We start from the raw sequence: 16,566 nt of genomic DNA on the forward strand, positions 1-16,566 counted from the left end.
CGAGTGTTGGTAACGGATTTCAGAGGCTTAATTCAAAGTATTCTCTAACGCGTAGGTGTGAGGCAATTCAGGGCTCCCTCCCTTGGACAAACCTAGGTGTTTTCAGCGACACAAAATCCTGCATGGGAGAGCGCTGGTAAATGGGACTCCTGCGATCTGCCTCGAGTCTTCACGCGGCTGCGGAGACGTGCAGTGACCCCGCTCGGCTTCTTGCTACTCGGCGCGAGGAGGCTGCAAGACAAAATCAGAGGAGGCTGCTGGGCTCGGCGGAAAGGGAAACTCCGGTTAGGTGCCGCTGCGGAGATCAGCGCTCTCAGAGGTACTTGATGGGACCGGGGGCAGGAGAGACATCCAGAGACAGATCAGGCTCCACGCAGGGGGATCTGTGCAGCAGTAGCAGTGGCAGCCCTATTATCCCTGCTAGAACAAGGGATAAATTAGGGGACTTTTGGGCAGAGGTGGCTATACATTTTTAACATTTTCGTGGGGTCACAGGCAAAATTTCAGAGGGGCTCCCTATAACCCCTCACATCAACTCAAACTGCTGGGGTCACCAGGTCCCCCCTTATTTTATGTGGAGCCCCCTTGTGGTCAGGCTGAAGCAAAGCTGTATAGATTAACTAAACTTAACAGGCTTAACAGACCAAATAACAGGGCTCAATCTGACTTTGATTACGCAGCCATTTCTCTTATTTGAATTTTTTTTGAATTTTTATCAATTTATAGAGCGCACATTCACTATGCAGTTATAGGATTCCTGTGCTGGGGGGGGGACACCGGGGACTATAAGCTAAAAGCTTGCTGGAGCAAAAAAGTTTTAAGGGCTTTGCGGAACTCAATGTAGGAGGGAGAGAATCTGACAGGGGGCGGAAGAGTGTTCCAGAAGGTGGGCGCGAGGACCAGTAATTTCTGGCCTCCCGATCTTTTTTCTTAAAACGGGGAATGACTAATAAGGATTTAGTAGAGGAGCGCAGGTCTCTAGAAGGGCTGTAATTGGTGATGGCAGAGTTGATGAAAGCAGGAGCAGTGCCCGCCCGGTCTTGAAAAGTGAGGCAACGGAGTTTGAAAAGGGCCCGCTGTTTGATGGGGAGCCAGTGGAGGGCAGTGAGAAGGGGTGAGGAGTGATGATATTTAGATAGTCCATGTACCAGGCGAGCTGCCTGGTTCTGCACCAGCTGAAGGTGTTGGAGTGTATAGGCGGGGGCACCATTATTGATAATGTTCCCATAATCGATCTTGGATAAGACCATGGCCATTACAATCAATTTGAGTGCAGAGGAAGAGAAGAACCGGGACACTTTCCTAATGATGCGCAGGGTAAAAAAGCAAGAAGAAACAACAGAACTGATGTGGGTGTAAAGTGTCAAATGATGATTAAGTGTGATGCCAAGGGTATTAACTGAATGGGAGGGACTGGGAGGTGGGCCAAGAGAGGGGGCCAGAATGAGGGAGACCAGGGGTTGCCACTGCCTCCAGTCAAAATCAGCTCTGTTTTATCCAGGTTAAGTTTGAGATGGTTTGCATTCATCCAGTCCCGGATAAACAGCATGACGGACTGGAAGCTAGTGATGCTTGGTGAAGGGGAGGAAAAATTCAAAATGAGTTGGAGGTCATCAGCATAGTTATAGACTGTGACCTCCAATTGTTGCAGTGCAAAAATAAGAGGAAAAATGTAAAGGTTAAATAAAAGGGGAGAGAGGGAGGAGCCCTGGAGGACACCACATTTCACCCTGCGGGCGGGGCCGAGAATTCAGCAAGGTGGACCGCCTGAGTGCGGTCGTCCAGGAAGGAGCCTATCCTGGTCAGTACCTGTCCCCCTATGCCCGCCGCCTTGACACGGGACAAAAGGATGGAATGGTCCACCGTGTCAAAAACGGCGGACAGATCCAGGAGGACCAGGGCCTGAGGGGTGTTGGTATCGAGTCCCTCCCTGAGTTGGTCCATGACCGAAATAACCACCTTCTCAGTAGAGTGGCGGGGGCGGAAGCCTGCCTGGCAGGGTGCAAGGTAGTTACTGTCCTCTATAAAGGAGCTGAGCAGCTGGGTGACATGGGACTCGGCTACCTTTCCCAAATAAGGGGGAAGAGATATAGGGCGGTAGTTTGCCGGAGAGGAAGGGTCGGCCCCCATTTTTTTTAGTATAGGGAGGATTGTAGCAGCCTTAAAAGGGGCCGGAACGAAGCCATACGTGAAGCAAATATTCAGGAGGGTAAGGGCAGGGGATGGGCATTCAATAAAAATCTGGCAGAGAATGCGTGCCGGGCAGATGTCAACTGGGGAGCCCGACTTAACGCGCCTGAGTAAAGGGGGCAGGGATTCACTAGTCAGTGCTGAAATAGAGGTGAAGGACCGATTATTGTCTGGTGGCTGGGGGTGAGTGAGAGTGGGCGAAGAGGGGGGATGTTGGCTTTGATGCGGGCTATTTTTTCGATAAAAAACTCGTTAAGCGAGTCGCATAGGGCCTGGGAGGGGGGGATCTTGGGTAGAGTTCTGTCCGATGATGCCAGCTCGTGGACGGTGGAGAAAATCTCACGAGGCTGGCTTTCTGCGGCTAGAATGCGCCCAGAGAAATATTCGGTCTTAGCTGCCAGGATGGCTAGTTTATATTCACTGAGTAAGGTGATAAAATGTTGTCTTCGAGTGGGGCAATATGCTCTTCTCCAAGCTCGTTCGGCCTGCCGTAACTCTAGTTTCTTGGCTTTTAGTCCAGGGCTGAACCACTTGTTTGCATTGTGGGTGCGGTTGATGGTAATCCGCTTCACGGGGGCCACTGGGTCGCAGGCTGTAGTGAGCCAACGATCTAAGATGGTAGCCTGGGAGTGTGGAGCCGAGCCCGATAGATCTGGACAGGTGGCTGCTAACGAGTTGCACAGAGATGGAATGTTGACCTGATTCCAATTCCTTGCCCAGGTGTTTTTGGGGAGGGAGGGAGATGTTTTATGGCTCAAATCCAAGGAAAAAGCGAGCAGGGAATGATCCGACCAAGGACAGGGCGAAATAGTAGGAGTGGAGGTGGGGATGTTTAATGTCCAAATCTGATCAAGGATGTGGCCCCGGGTGTGGGTGGGGCCTTGAATGTGCTGAGTGAAGTTAAGGCTAAGAAGCAGTTGTGTAAAGTCTTTGGAAGTGGTGCTCTCGGTGGGGTCAGTGGGCCAAACATTGAAATCTCCCAGGACGAGGACAGAGGCGCTATTGACTACTAAGGTGGCCAATAAGTTCTGGAAGGCGGAGAGAAAGCTGGGGGATGGCCGAGGTGGCCGATACGTTAATACACAGGTAATTGGGGTCTTGAAAGAAGTGAAGCGTACTACAAGGCAGTCAGCTGCTGGTAGTATGGGCGATGCAAGTATCTGAAAAGGAAATCCCTTGCGGGCAATCAGGGCTACCCCACCACCTGCTTTTTTGCTCGGATCGGTCTGCACGGAGCATGGAGTAGTGGGGCGGGAGGGCCGCCAGGACGCTCGGCAGTGAGTCAGATCTATACCAAGTTTCGGTTAGAAACAGTAGGTCAGGGGAATTGGAATCTAAAAGATCGAATATTTCGGTCTGGTGCTTAACGGCTGATCTCGTATTCAAAAGGAGGGCAGCAGTGGGGTGTGGGGGAGGGGACGGGCGAGATAGGCATAGGTGAAGCAATGCCAAGATTTAGAGCATAAGACAGTGTGGCAGGGTTTAGCGGCCTGTTTTTATTGAGGGAGCGCAGTTGTTCAGAAGTATATGTTAGGGATCGCGCATGATGATTTGCCCCGGTCGGTCGCGGACGGGTTTAGACGGGCTTGCCTTAGGCTTATACAGATAATGAGGTAGAGTTTGCTGCATGCATGACTTCAAACAGGAAAAAGGGTCGAAGCAAGAAGAGGGACCCCTCCACACCACAATTACCCTTGTCTCCTACATTGGGCGTAAATGATAATTACAATCCCACAGCAGTTAACATCACTCTAGAAACCTCAGGTGATGACCCGCAAAAGCCAATTTTGGTGTGCCCAGCTGGAGAAGCTACGGCGCCGATAGGAAAGACTGTTGAATTGCTACAGGAACAAGCAGGGCATATAGAAAATCCATAAACAAAATCCTTGCGTTGACAGTTCGGATTTAATTATTTCGGGTTTAAAAGCTAGTCACAAAGTAAAAGCTGCAAGCACCTCTGTAAACGTTCCACCTATAAAGAACATAATAGCAGCTGTCTCATTCCACTTCAGAAAACTTCGCTGTAGAATTCATTTACACACAAACACAAGTCCATGAAGGGTGATTGTAGTGATAGAAAGTGCAAAACCTACTCTTAAAAATGTCTGGCATGATCGGGAAGAAGGTTTCTCATCATCTTTAGAGGTAGTAATAAGCACACCTAAACCAGTTAATGGCTTACCGTTATTTTAGGAGCACTAATTGCCTAATTCCAAGTGCATTTCTAAATCTGAGGCAGTAATTTTTCGTACTAAATTACTTGATCCCTTTTGCAATTAGTCATTTTACAATACTGAATTACTTTTTAATATGGAGCTGTCTCTTAGCACTGGAGAATTACGAGGTAAATTGATTTTAGCGTACTGATTCCTACATGTAGTTGCCCATTACCAATATGTTCCTGAAATCTTTAAAAAAACAACAGAGCACACAAAGCACACTGTTAGAAGACCAATTGAAATTCTTACAACAGCATTGTCTACTTTGTGTTGGCTGTGCGATAAATCCAACAGGCCAATAGCAGTCGGCTCTTGTACTTTACCCATGCATGCAAACTCATCGACTCAGATGCCCCTATTAAACCCGCCAAGTAATAGACAGCTGTCCCACTCAAGAACTCATCTGTACTCCCCCAGTCATGCATTCCACTCTAGGATAGCTCACAAACAAACTGCAGTGCTGACTCAAAAAACTTGATTGGCAAGCATGCCCTATCAAACAGGAGGAAAGATGATATCATGAGCTGTAATGTTGTGTAGATTTAAACCGGTATTTCTGTTATGTGCTACATGTATTATTTTCCTTTGTTCTGAAAGGTGAAGTCAAAACCAAAGAAGAAACCAAATCCTAATAAACTTTATATGGAGGCACAGCAAGAGCATCCGTGTGAGGAGAATATTTCAGTTCAGTCAGGATGGACTTCTGCAAGTACTGTTCAGGTATACAAAATACATTTGGATTTTCTTCATAACATTTTTAGTCTTGCTATGAGAAATTAACTAAAGATTTTTGAATAATTCTTTCCTTAGCTGTCTGAGTTTCCGGCTATACATGGATTTTTGCTCTGGCATCCTGTCTTTATTATGGTGGTAATGAGTTTAAAACTTTTGGGTTCACAATCTTTGTCACCTAACCGTAAAAGTAGTCCTACAGAATAAAACATTTCCTAGCTATCTTAACGGAAAGTTTCAATTCTATTAAGGATATGTTATTTTATTTTTATTTCATATTTTTATAAAGCGCACCTCATCCTGGATGGTCTCAGCATGGTGTACATAAGAACAACCCGAGGTTTCATGACGATCTCTTCTAAAGAACCTACATGAATTCTATTGTAACACAAGAGCACATAAAACAATGACTAGCGCTTCAAAGTCAAACCTATAGATGTGGCTACTTGGCATTCAGAAAAAATAGCTAAGAGTTGGTGCTGGGCCGCTAGGACGAAAAGAAGAAAAAAAAGAGGGAAGACCAGCAAAGCTTGCTGGCGGGAATGAAGGTGGAGCTAAAGCTTATAACTGTATAGAGAATGGTGTAAAACGTGATGCAAGGCTGAGGTGAAAAAAGAGTGGGAGGGAGAAATCATTAAATAGAATGGATGTCAGGATCACTAGTGGGAGCCTAGGTAAAGGTGAGGACCGAGAAACAGAGGAAATAGGGAAAAATAAATGCAGATAAGTTACAAAATGACAAAAAAGCAAAATATCAAGGGAAGCGAAGGTACAGGAAATTGGATCCATGGGACTAAGGTGGAGTGAAAGATGGCAATTACAGATTAGGTAGAACTATAGGAGAAGATCCTACAGGGCTATTAAAGAGACAGTAATTTTAGGAGGAGGTGAAATACTTTCTCTGAGCAAAACAGTTGCGACTAGAACAATTATGTAAATCAAAATTGGAGGAGAGGTTCTCTTAAAGGGCACAATGCCCATGGTTGTGCTTAATACTATCCCCTTTAGAGGAGAAAAATGTTGATACTGGCACAAAGCCATCAGCTCATGCGGTAGAACAAGGCCCTGTAAACACTACCAAACACTTGAAATCTGATATGTCTATAAATGCAGACTATAGATTTACCTTCTGGTTCCTTTTTGAAGTAAGCTCCATCTGTTTCAGAGACTTTATTATTGAACATGGAAAACATTGATAATGGACCAGTCTTAACCTGTTTAGTGTAGGGCACATCTGACACATCCAACTTCAAAAAATCACTGGATTCTAAATTAAAACATTTGAAATCAAATTCCTTTGAAATGAAGAAAAAACTCAACTCAACCTGCACTGGTTACTGCATCTCTAGAATTGTGTATTTAAAGTATAAAAACAGTTCACTTCCAGAGACGTTGCATCACCATCAAACAAAGGAGGGCATTTTTGAGTTTTACTATGTCTGCCTTGGCAGTATAAGTGCGTAGCTTATTCTCTGAGAGGAACATAAGCTATGGGTGGGATCAACCAGAGCAACTGGGCCTGCCTAGATTTGTAGGGAGATGTATCTGTCTTCAAACAACCTTATTCTTCTGGACGACCCCATCTTTCAGTTGCAGGTGCACTGGTAGCCCAACCTGCTTTACTACTGAGTAGGGAAAATAATGGTCCCTTGTACAGCCTTGGCAACACTGTGATGGTTGGGCTCTCCACAGAATGGTGGTTGCAACCTGCTAAAAAATAACCTTGTGAAGAAAGTTTACAGAATGGTATACGGGGTCTCGACCATTAGATGCCTTCCAGGGCTACTGTCACCCACTAGATGTATTGTGCTGAAACTGTATTAGCACCTGGGCTTCTTTGCTTTCACTTTGCAGGCAGTAGTCACCACTGAGTCTCCAGCGACATTCAGTTCAGCATTCCTGGCTGGAATAAATACCTGTTTGAAATTAAAGCTACGGCTGGATAAACAGCCCATCCCTCTACAAAACAAGTATGCCAAATTGATCAGATTATTCCATCAACCTACACTGCCCACCATCATATAGTTGCCCTTGCAGACTGAGTCTCTGCCACCACAGATGCCAGCTCGATCGTATGTTTGCTTGAAGGCAGCCAACAAAACAAAACAAAACACACGTATTGCTTAGGGGAGACGTTTACTCATCTTGGGAGTGAAACTGCTGTCTGGTAACGTTACACGGCTCAAACAGGAGAAACATTGTGAAGAGTAGTTAGAATTAGGCTGAGCATCTGTTCTTACCATTAGTTTATTCAGCACAGGATCAGATGGCAAGATTTAAACACTGGACATCTAGTGCTGCCACCCATTATAATGTACGATGTATGTGGCTCTACCATCTGTTACAATGGCAAGTTTATTATTGCCTGTAAATCCAAGTCTATTGTATTCCCAGTTCATTTAAGAAACCATGTAAATAGCAGAATTATTTAACATATTTCACATTGGAGATCCAAATGTGGTTTGGAGATGTACTTTTTAAAGTGTAAAGGTAAATTCCTGAAGAAGACTTGTGCATCAAGATTTCATTTTACAATAATTCTATTTGGTGTCTGTAAAAGAAGATTTTAGAACCTTCAATTGTTAAAAATAAGTACTGTCAGGAAGTCCAAAATGAACGCTTCATTATTCCTAATATTTGTTTGTTACCTATAGATGAAACCTTTTGTACAGCGTCACACGGGTAGCGAAGTTGATTTGGAAGAGCCTCGTCCTTTGACTGAAGAGGAAGAGGAAGAATCTTGGTCCGCAGAAGAAGATATCGTTGAGGTCAGCTGTGAAAAAGAGGTAATCATTTTTAGAATATATATTTCTGAATGTACCTTCTTGGTAAATTGATTTTACTCCCATTTTAGGTAATAGTTGTGAATGTGTTCTTAAATCCAGTGTTTCAAATGTCCTGGACTAGTTCTAAGAGTGTTATGCGAAACTATGTACGTATATTCAAAAGATACATATATAAGTGACTGTGCATCAGAGCGAAAAATACCCTCAATGCAAGAAGAACCTAATGTTAAAGGAAATTACTTGGTGACTACGTTGTTTCTACTTATCTATGCATTCAGTTTTCTGAAACATTTGAATTCTGAGCTCAACTGGAGGTACTTATCTCAAATGATTTTTGCGGCATACTCCACGTTTTAAGCACAGCTATTTTGTATTTGTCAAACTAAACAGTCCCTATTAAAGTTTTCTTTCCTCTTCAACAATAAGCCATCAATTAGTATAAGTATTGCAACACCCTTGTTTAGCTTATTGAAACATACTATGTGTTGGTCAGAGTGCTGAATCTCTTTTTTTCTTCTCTAGTGTTCGTACGCAGCCCCAACTACCCCCCCCCCCCCCCCCCCCCGACCCCCCTCCTCCCAGATGCCTGCTTGGTCTCCATACTTCTGCATGTGGGATTGGAACATTTCTCTCCATATCACACATGGTTCTGCGTTGAAGGATCTTGCTTGGTAGTCTTAAACACTAACTAATGCCCACCTGTTGCGGAGATCCTAGAACATTTTATTATATACATTTACAAGATGTAAAATGTGCCTTTTTTCATAATGCCGATAATCTCTGCATGTCCAGTTTGGGATAGATTTTCTTATTTATCAAATACAAAAAATGAGAACAGATACGAATCTGTTGCACTACATTGTCCTATCACTGTTGCCAAGGAAAGCTAGGATGAAATTTGGGGGGAAATGAGAGAAGTTCAATAAGCATTCTAAAGTTCATGGCCGTGAAAACATGCACTGGTTTCTTTTGCAGCAACCAGTTGCTTCGAAATCCTGTCCAGCCTCCCAAGCCCTATTCGTTTTTGTCAGCCTGTTGGAGATGGAAACTAGGACCTTCTTACCCTTTCCTGTAATGATTTTTTTTTTTAGAAAATCTTGTATTTTTCCCCATCTTCATAAAAAAAATTGTAAGCAATTCCTAATTTTTATACATCTGCCATGGAAATGTTCCTTGTGTTTTGTGACGTACCCCTCTTTTTGGTGCTCACACTTTGTGTGTGGTATGTTTAACATTAGCTGAAGCCGATTCATCCATCTTGAGAAGCTAAAGGATCTCGGAGCAGAGAAGACAGAAAAAAGTGACATGGTGGACAGGGGAGGTGGGACTGTGCCTTCAATATCTAAAGACTTCTTCAGTTGAGATGTCTAAAGAGAGGTAGTAGTACCATCATCTCTGGCATTGCTGCTGTGTTCAAGGCTTCTGATCAGTGGTGAACCAAGTTGTCACGAGAAAATAGTTTTTTTGGGGAAAACGTTATCATTTTCCGACATTTGCAAAGCTATGCAATATCCGCAGTTTGTTCCTTCACAAACACATTAAGGATTCAACACATTTAGTACCAACGTGCTATGACTCTCTCGAAAAGTAAATTACAAAGTGACACAAAATTATGTAATGTCTGACTAATATCTGTTCATGTCTGCCTATGATGCCATAGTCAGCGGAGCGGACTAGTCCATGCTCAAAAGCATATCCAAAACCCATACACAATAAAGTGAAGAAGTCCACCTCCTTCAACCCACGCCTGTAGGTACCATACCATCAGGATTCTGACTAGGAGCAACATGTTCCAGGCTCTGTAAATATATCTTGAGCGGATCCCATACAGCTTTTGGACAAGACTTGGGAGAGAGCAATGTGGCATATAATTCGCAATTAGAGTTGCAATAGGTGAGACTAGCAAGTCATGCAGTGGTGGTCGGGAGCAGTTTGCTACCCCATTTTAGTGCTATCTCCCGTTTAGACAGAAGCAGCGCCAGCGCAATGAATTTACGTAGTGTCTTAGGCATATTATAAACATAGCCCAAAAGGGCGACCTCAGGAGAGGAGTCTATTGCCAACGATGTCATTCAGGATATGAGTTCAAAAATGGTTGCCCAGAAATCCGCTATTTTTGGACAAGTCCACGTCCAGTGAAGAAAGTCTTCGTAGGGACTTCTGCACTTACGGCAACTGTGAGGCCGGGTTGGGTCAATCGCATGTAGCTTAGCTGGTGTCATATACACTCTCCATAATTATTTTAAATGAATTAACGTATGCCTTCTATTGAGGGAAACTTGGCTGATCTGCGAACAACAGTACCCCCACTGGTCGTCCGGAATAGGATGGCCAAGATCGCGTTCCCATGCCGACGGGTCTTGGTGTCCTGGCTTGGAATCAGTCATGCTGGCCTTGTATAGCCTAGAAATCAGTCGAGTCCAGTCCGAACTAGAGATTAAGAGGGATAATGGTGCAAAGGATTGAGGTTCCATAGGATATTCCGCTATTTTAGCACGCAGAGCCCTACGCACCTTATTGAAAATAAACTGATCCATGAAAGTCAATCCGGCTCCATGATTCTCCCCAAAACTGTCAAATATGTGTCCATTCAGGAACAAGTCACCAGACTTTATCATGGAGTGGGATAGGAGCACCCGCAAAACTGATTTCAGTGATAGGGAGCCATAGGTTGTGTGCTATGGGAATTTCAGAGGAGTATAGGGAGCTCCTTCCAGTCACTAGCTACACTTTGCGCCACGCCCAGCTCGTGGTGGACACTGTATATCTCTAGGGTCCAGAGGGAAACCCAGGGGAAGAATGGTGTGAAGTGGAGTCTGTGCGTCTGGTCTGATTCAGGTTTGCTGTAGGGAATGCGCGCATCTGAATGGCACCACAAATGGGAGAAGCTGTATTATGCTACTAGGTAATACATTCTGAAGTCTGGGGCCCCCAGTCATCCTCGTTCATATGGTAGGGTCATGGTTTCCCATCGCACCGAGGTGGATTACAACATCCACTTGGTAACCTCCCAAGGTCTTTCTCTGGCCGCATAGATAACCTGTAAAAACAGTTGAAACCCATGTAAATACATCAACACACACACTGCATAAAAATATATATTAAAGTTTAACCTTCCACGCATACCATCTCATGATCAGGCCTAGACCGAACTAAGGGTTTCTGAGATCTCTAACTGGAGCCAAAATGAAACAATCTCTCTTCTATAAATCATGGGAAGTACATAGGGAATGAAGAGAAACCCTGCAGTTTTGCCAAAGGAAAACATCCACAAGATTCAGAAATAAACCTCCATGCTCCACTTCTGTACAGAGTCTTAGAAGTTTGGCAGTACACAAAATAACAGGAAAAATTGGGGTTCAAGTCACCCAAAATAAAAAGGCTCTCAAAGAAACGGTAACGCGTGGTTCCAACACCACTGCGCTCCGCTGAACGTATGTGTTCTGTGGATAGAGTAGAAGGAATACGGTAACACGTGGTAAGATTACCACTGAGATCCGCTTCTGTCCCAAAGAAATCAATATTCCGAAAACAATGGAACACAGCAGTGCGTAGAGAATAAACCACTGCTCTCCGCTTCCGAGTACAATGTCTCCATGGAAAATAGGTAATGAAAGAAAATAGAATACGGCAGCGTGTGGTTCATTCACCACTACGCTCCGCTTCTTTGCCGAAGAATCGTCACCCTCGAAATCGGACAACAAAGGACAACGCGTGGTGGGAAGCACCGTGCTCCGCTTTTGCCAATCCTAGACTCCTACCCTCACCGAATGCTCCCGGGGTGAACCTCCGTGCTGGAAATCAGGTAGAAAACGAAGGACTCCAAAAAACAGGAAACTAGATTGAATTACGCGCATCAGTGATCACGCTTCCTCCCCAGAAATACATCCCTCACGCTAGGATCATGGGAATTGTAGTCTTACTACACGTGAGGTAGGCGCTGCTTCGTAAAATCTGACATCATTTTGGTGTAGTGTGTGTGTGTGTGTGTGTGTGTGTATGTATGTATATATGTATATATATATATATATATATATATATATATATATATATATATATATATATATATATATATATATATATATATATATATATATATCCAGTTTCGTACAGTCTCTCCTTCCCTGCTATGGTTTTGGCCAGCGCTTTGAGACCCTCTGGTGATATGTGCGCTTAATAAAATGATCCAGTTGAAATCCCTCTGCTGCTTTCTTCTAAGCTGGTCATATGATTCAATGTCATAATTCTGTAACCAATCAAGCATATGGTTGTTCCTCCAACAGATCAGCCTCAGCCTACAAGAACTCCACAACATGCAAGATCACTTGAGTAAACTTGAAAACATGTGCAAAAACACTAGGAAGAAAACTACTACTCTGTCGCCTTCCTACCAACAATTTGGACACCTTCTCTTCCTACACTTCTCCCTCATCTCAGACAAGATTCCAAGATTTTAACACTAACAATCTTTTTCATTGTTTAGATCTCCAGGTCAATTTGAGGAAATCCATCATGATCCCAACATAGGTTATCAGGTGTTAGCCACCATAAACAAAAATCTAGGAGAAGTGTCTCCAGTGGAGATAGTATCTGTAGTTTGGTAGAGGTTACAGTGATTTCTGCCCACTCCTTCCCCAATAGCTTTTCAAGTCCCATCCCTTATGGGTTCATTGGTGTCCTACATCTTTATTATTCCAAATTAAAGCTCTGAGTTTCTGTAAGCTCCTTACCCAACAGCTTGACAAGTGCCATCCCTTATGGTTTCAGTTGCATCCTACATATTTATTATTCCAAATTCTAATGAGGCCCTTCAAACTGTCCCCCGAAGATGAGTGGTCTCAATGGAAGGACGACTAGGGTGGTAGGCTTGACATTTCATTTGCAGTAAACAATCTCTGCAATGGTCGTGGAATATGAAAAAGCTACTGAAAGGTAATCCATTACCATCAGATTTTCATTTCATAGACCACTGTAAAGGATGCCTACCTGATGCTTAGCTGCAGAACCTGACAGAGCAGAGCATGTGTTTAGAGATGAAGTTCCTCTTCCATATCAATTTCAATTCAATTTCAAAAGTGCTTTATTCGGTATGTATGAATACAACCATATAGCAACAATTCAAAATAAAATGCATATACATCAGAGAATTACATCAGTCTCTGATTTAACAAGTACCAACAATACTGTATAAAGTAGTGATTTTCGGGCACATGTGCAAATTAACAATATAAAGGTGCGTTTTGGTGCATTCATCTAATAATGCATGTGCAAACTAGCAGTAATAAAGTGCATATGGTATATACTATTATATAATGCTGTATAAAATACTCATTTTTCAGCACGTGTGCAAATTAGCAATATTGAGGTAAATATTGGTACATCGTCTAATAATACATGTGCAAACTAGCAATAATAAAGTGCATATAAGTCTAGGCCATGTATTGAATTCATACAATGATTGATTTTCGTGCAAAGATACATTTTAAAATATATGTAGCCACATAAAAACATATATCTGAGCTCTCTAAGTTAAACAACAATTGCATTGCTGTTTCTGATAGATACATCTGCCGTGTGGATTCCTCACCTTGTGAATATCCCCCTTGCGTCAGCAACGTTCGGAAAATTCTTCGTAGCACGCCGGCGTGGACGACGTCATAGGAGCACGGCTTCGCGCGCGACTCCGTCTGACGTCACCGACTCCACATAAGGCCCACGTCGGCGTGATGACGTCAGTTCCCTTTTTTCCGCGTCGTCGACGCTAACGGTTTCTGGGATCTTCTGCAATACTTTTGTATCTATTCGCTGTTTAGCTGTTATTGTTTCTCTGTCGGATTTCGCTTCATCGCCGGAGATGTCGTCGAGGAAGACAGGTTTCAAACAGTGTGGTTCCTGCTCCCGGATGATGTCGATCACCGATCCGCATCCCGACTGTCTATGGTGTCTTGGTTCGGGACACGATGTCAAGAACTGTCGTTCCTGTGACAAGATGAACCCCAAAGCCTTGCGTGAGCGGGAGGCGAAGCTTCTGCTTGCTAAGGTGAAGGAAAGGGAAGCCGGAAGGTCTTCGAGGTCAGTGTCCAGGCGCTCGAAGTCGAGACAACGGTCGCGGTCGAAGTCAAGGTCGGCTTCGAGGGCGAAGTCGAGGTCGGCTTCGAAGGCCAAGTCGAGGTCGAGAGAGAGATCAAGGTCCAGAGGGAGGTCGAGGTCCGGTTCCAAGTCGGCCTCGGGCCATGCTTCGGGCTCCTCGAGAAAGAAGCATAAGAGGAGTAAACATCACTCCAGACACCACTCTGGCAAGGAGTCTTCGGATTCGAGGAAGAAGTCGAGAAAACATCATAAGGACTTCGTGTCTCCTTCTCCAGCTCAATCTCACGTTGGTTCTCCAGTTCATGAGCCGGAACCGGATCTGGAGTCGCACCATTCATCGGTGCATGAAGAAGAGGTTCCTCGAGCACCGACTCCGGTTGTGGAGCCTGAAGAACAAGAGGGCCAGGGTGCGCCTTTGCCGGATCAGCCTCCTTCGGAGCGGCCGTTGGGTTCGTACCCACCCTTTCCAGGTCCAGGTCAGGATCCCTCGCAGTTTTTAAACGCCATGTTTGGTGTTTACTCGAGGGCGATGTACCCCGCTGGTGCGCCTATGGGTCCCATGGGTCCTTTGTCTTTCAATTTGGGTGTGCCCCAGGCTTATGCCCCGGCCCCCTTTATGCCGTTTATGCCGACGCCTTGCACTCCTTGGCTCGGTACGGCGCCGCCGAGGTCGTCGACTTCGCATGCGGCTTCGCCGACTCCGGATCGGCCTCGGGTGGATTCGGATCGTGGCACTTCCCGTCCTCCGGCTCCTCGCTCGACGTCGGCTCCGGCGCCGTCGGAGTCGTTACCGGATCCATCGACTTCGGTCCGTATGGAGTGGTCGAGGCGCAGGGCACAACGCCTCTTGGAGGAGAAGGAGTTTGTGGACTCTGAGGTTGAGGAAGGAAAGTTGCATGAGGGGGATTGTTTTGAGGACCTTCAGGATGCAAGTGGCTTGGAACTTTCTCCTGAATGGGGTTTGCCAACCGTTTCTGACACACCATCTAAGGACTTGGCACCCTATCATGTCGTCATAAAGAAGGCTGCAGAGTTGCTAGGCTTGACTTTGCCCACAGTTGAATACAAGCCCAACATCCTTACGGAAGTGTTGCATTCGCCCTCTTCAATTGTGGAGCCTACGCTTCCTTTTACGGATGCATTGACTGAACCGATAAAGGAGGTCTGGAAGAGGCCTTTATCTGCTCCTGCAGTTTCCAGGTCAGTGGCAAGGCGTTACAGGGTGGCTCCTGATGACCCTGAATTTCTTTCCACGCATCCTGCACCGGAGAGTCTGGTAGTGCAAGCCGCCTGTTCCAGCAGGGCTGCGGGTTCTTTCCCTCAGGTGCCAGCAGACAAGGACTCAAAAAAACTGGACCAGTCTGCTAAAAAGATTTTCTCCTCGGGTAGCATGGCCTTGAAGTCCACCAATGCTACTTGCCTCTTGGGGAGATACGTTCACGCGTTGATGGACTCTGTCAAACAGCTTTCTGCTAAGCTTCCAGAGGACGATAAGAAGAACTTTAACGAGGTGGTCGCTGATACTCAGGCTGCAGCTCGTATGGTTATACAGAGTGGTATGGACACGGCGGACTCTGTTGCCAGAATTATGGGCTCCACTGTGGCTACAAGAAGGGCCGCATGGCTTAAGTCCTCCGATTTTTCTTCTGACGTTCAGTCTACTCTGTTGGACTTACCGTTTGATGGGACAGGTCTCTTTGGCAAGAAGGCTGACGTAGCTCTGGAGAGATTCAAAGACAGTCGGGCTACGGCGAAGTCTTTGGGCCTTCAGACGAGGGGCTCTGCGACTAGAAAGTATAGGGGTTTTGGCAGACCCAATTTTCGTCCCTACAATCAAGGACAGCAGCAGCAGCAGCAACGCCAGAATCCTCTGTATAAATCCTACAGAGGAAAGCAAAGGGGCCGTGGTCGTGGGCGCCAAGTCTCCTCCTCCTCCTCCTCCTCTTCCTCTAATAGCCAACCCCCTCCCCCTGCAGCAAAGCAGCCCTAGATCCGCCATTCTGGATCATGTGGCTCCGGTGGGGGGTCGGCTTACTCATTTTCTACGGGATTGGGAATCGGTTACATCGGATCTTTGGGTTCTCAATCTCGTAGAAAATGGGTATGCACTTCCTTTCCAGGTGTTCCCTCCCAATTACCCTCCTTGCCAGGGTTTTTGTTCGGAGGACCACCTTGTTCGCTTGCAGGAAGAAGTCCTGGCTTTGTTCAAGAAAGGTGCGATAGAGGTGGTTCCAGAGCAGGAAAAGGGTCAGGGATGCTACTCCCGGTATTTCCTGATCCCCAAGAAGGATGGCAGGTTACGTCCAATCCTGGACCTCAGGATTTTGAATCTCTATCTCAAGCAGGAGAAATTCAAAATGCTCACTCTTGCGCAGGTTCTTCAAGCGCTGTTGGAAGAAGACTGGATGGTGTCGATCGACTTGCAGGATGCGTATTTTCACATCCCGATCCTGAAGTCGCACAGGAAGTATCTCCGTTTTACGGTGGGATCGCAACACTACCAGTTTGCGGTCCTTCCGTTTGGTCTTACTACTGCGCCTCGAGTTTTC

General features: G+C 45.4%; 1 protein-coding gene across 3 annotated transcripts in view; it reads left to right on the forward strand.

The window, feature by feature from the left end:
* Positions 1 to 16,566, forward strand: part of CEP44 (centrosomal protein 44) — a 319,162-nt gene that overhangs the window by 176,876 nt on the left and 125,720 nt on the right. For all 3 annotated transcript variants that reach the window (XM_086962444.1, XM_086962443.1, XM_086962445.1), the window contains exons 5-6: positions 5,007 to 5,129; positions 7,796 to 7,927. In XM_086962444.1, the coding sequence (XP_086818570.1) occupies positions 5,007 to 5,129; positions 7,796 to 7,927 (255 nt within the window). The remainder of the gene's footprint in view (positions 1 to 5,006; positions 5,130 to 7,795; positions 7,928 to 16,566) is intronic.

The sequence above is a fragment of the Lissotriton vulgaris genome, chromosome 3_1 (assembly GCF_964263255.1).
Source record: "Lissotriton vulgaris chromosome 3_1, aLisVul1.2, whole genome shotgun sequence".
Taxonomy (NCBI): Eukaryota; Metazoa; Chordata; class Amphibia; order Caudata; family Salamandridae; genus Lissotriton; species Lissotriton vulgaris.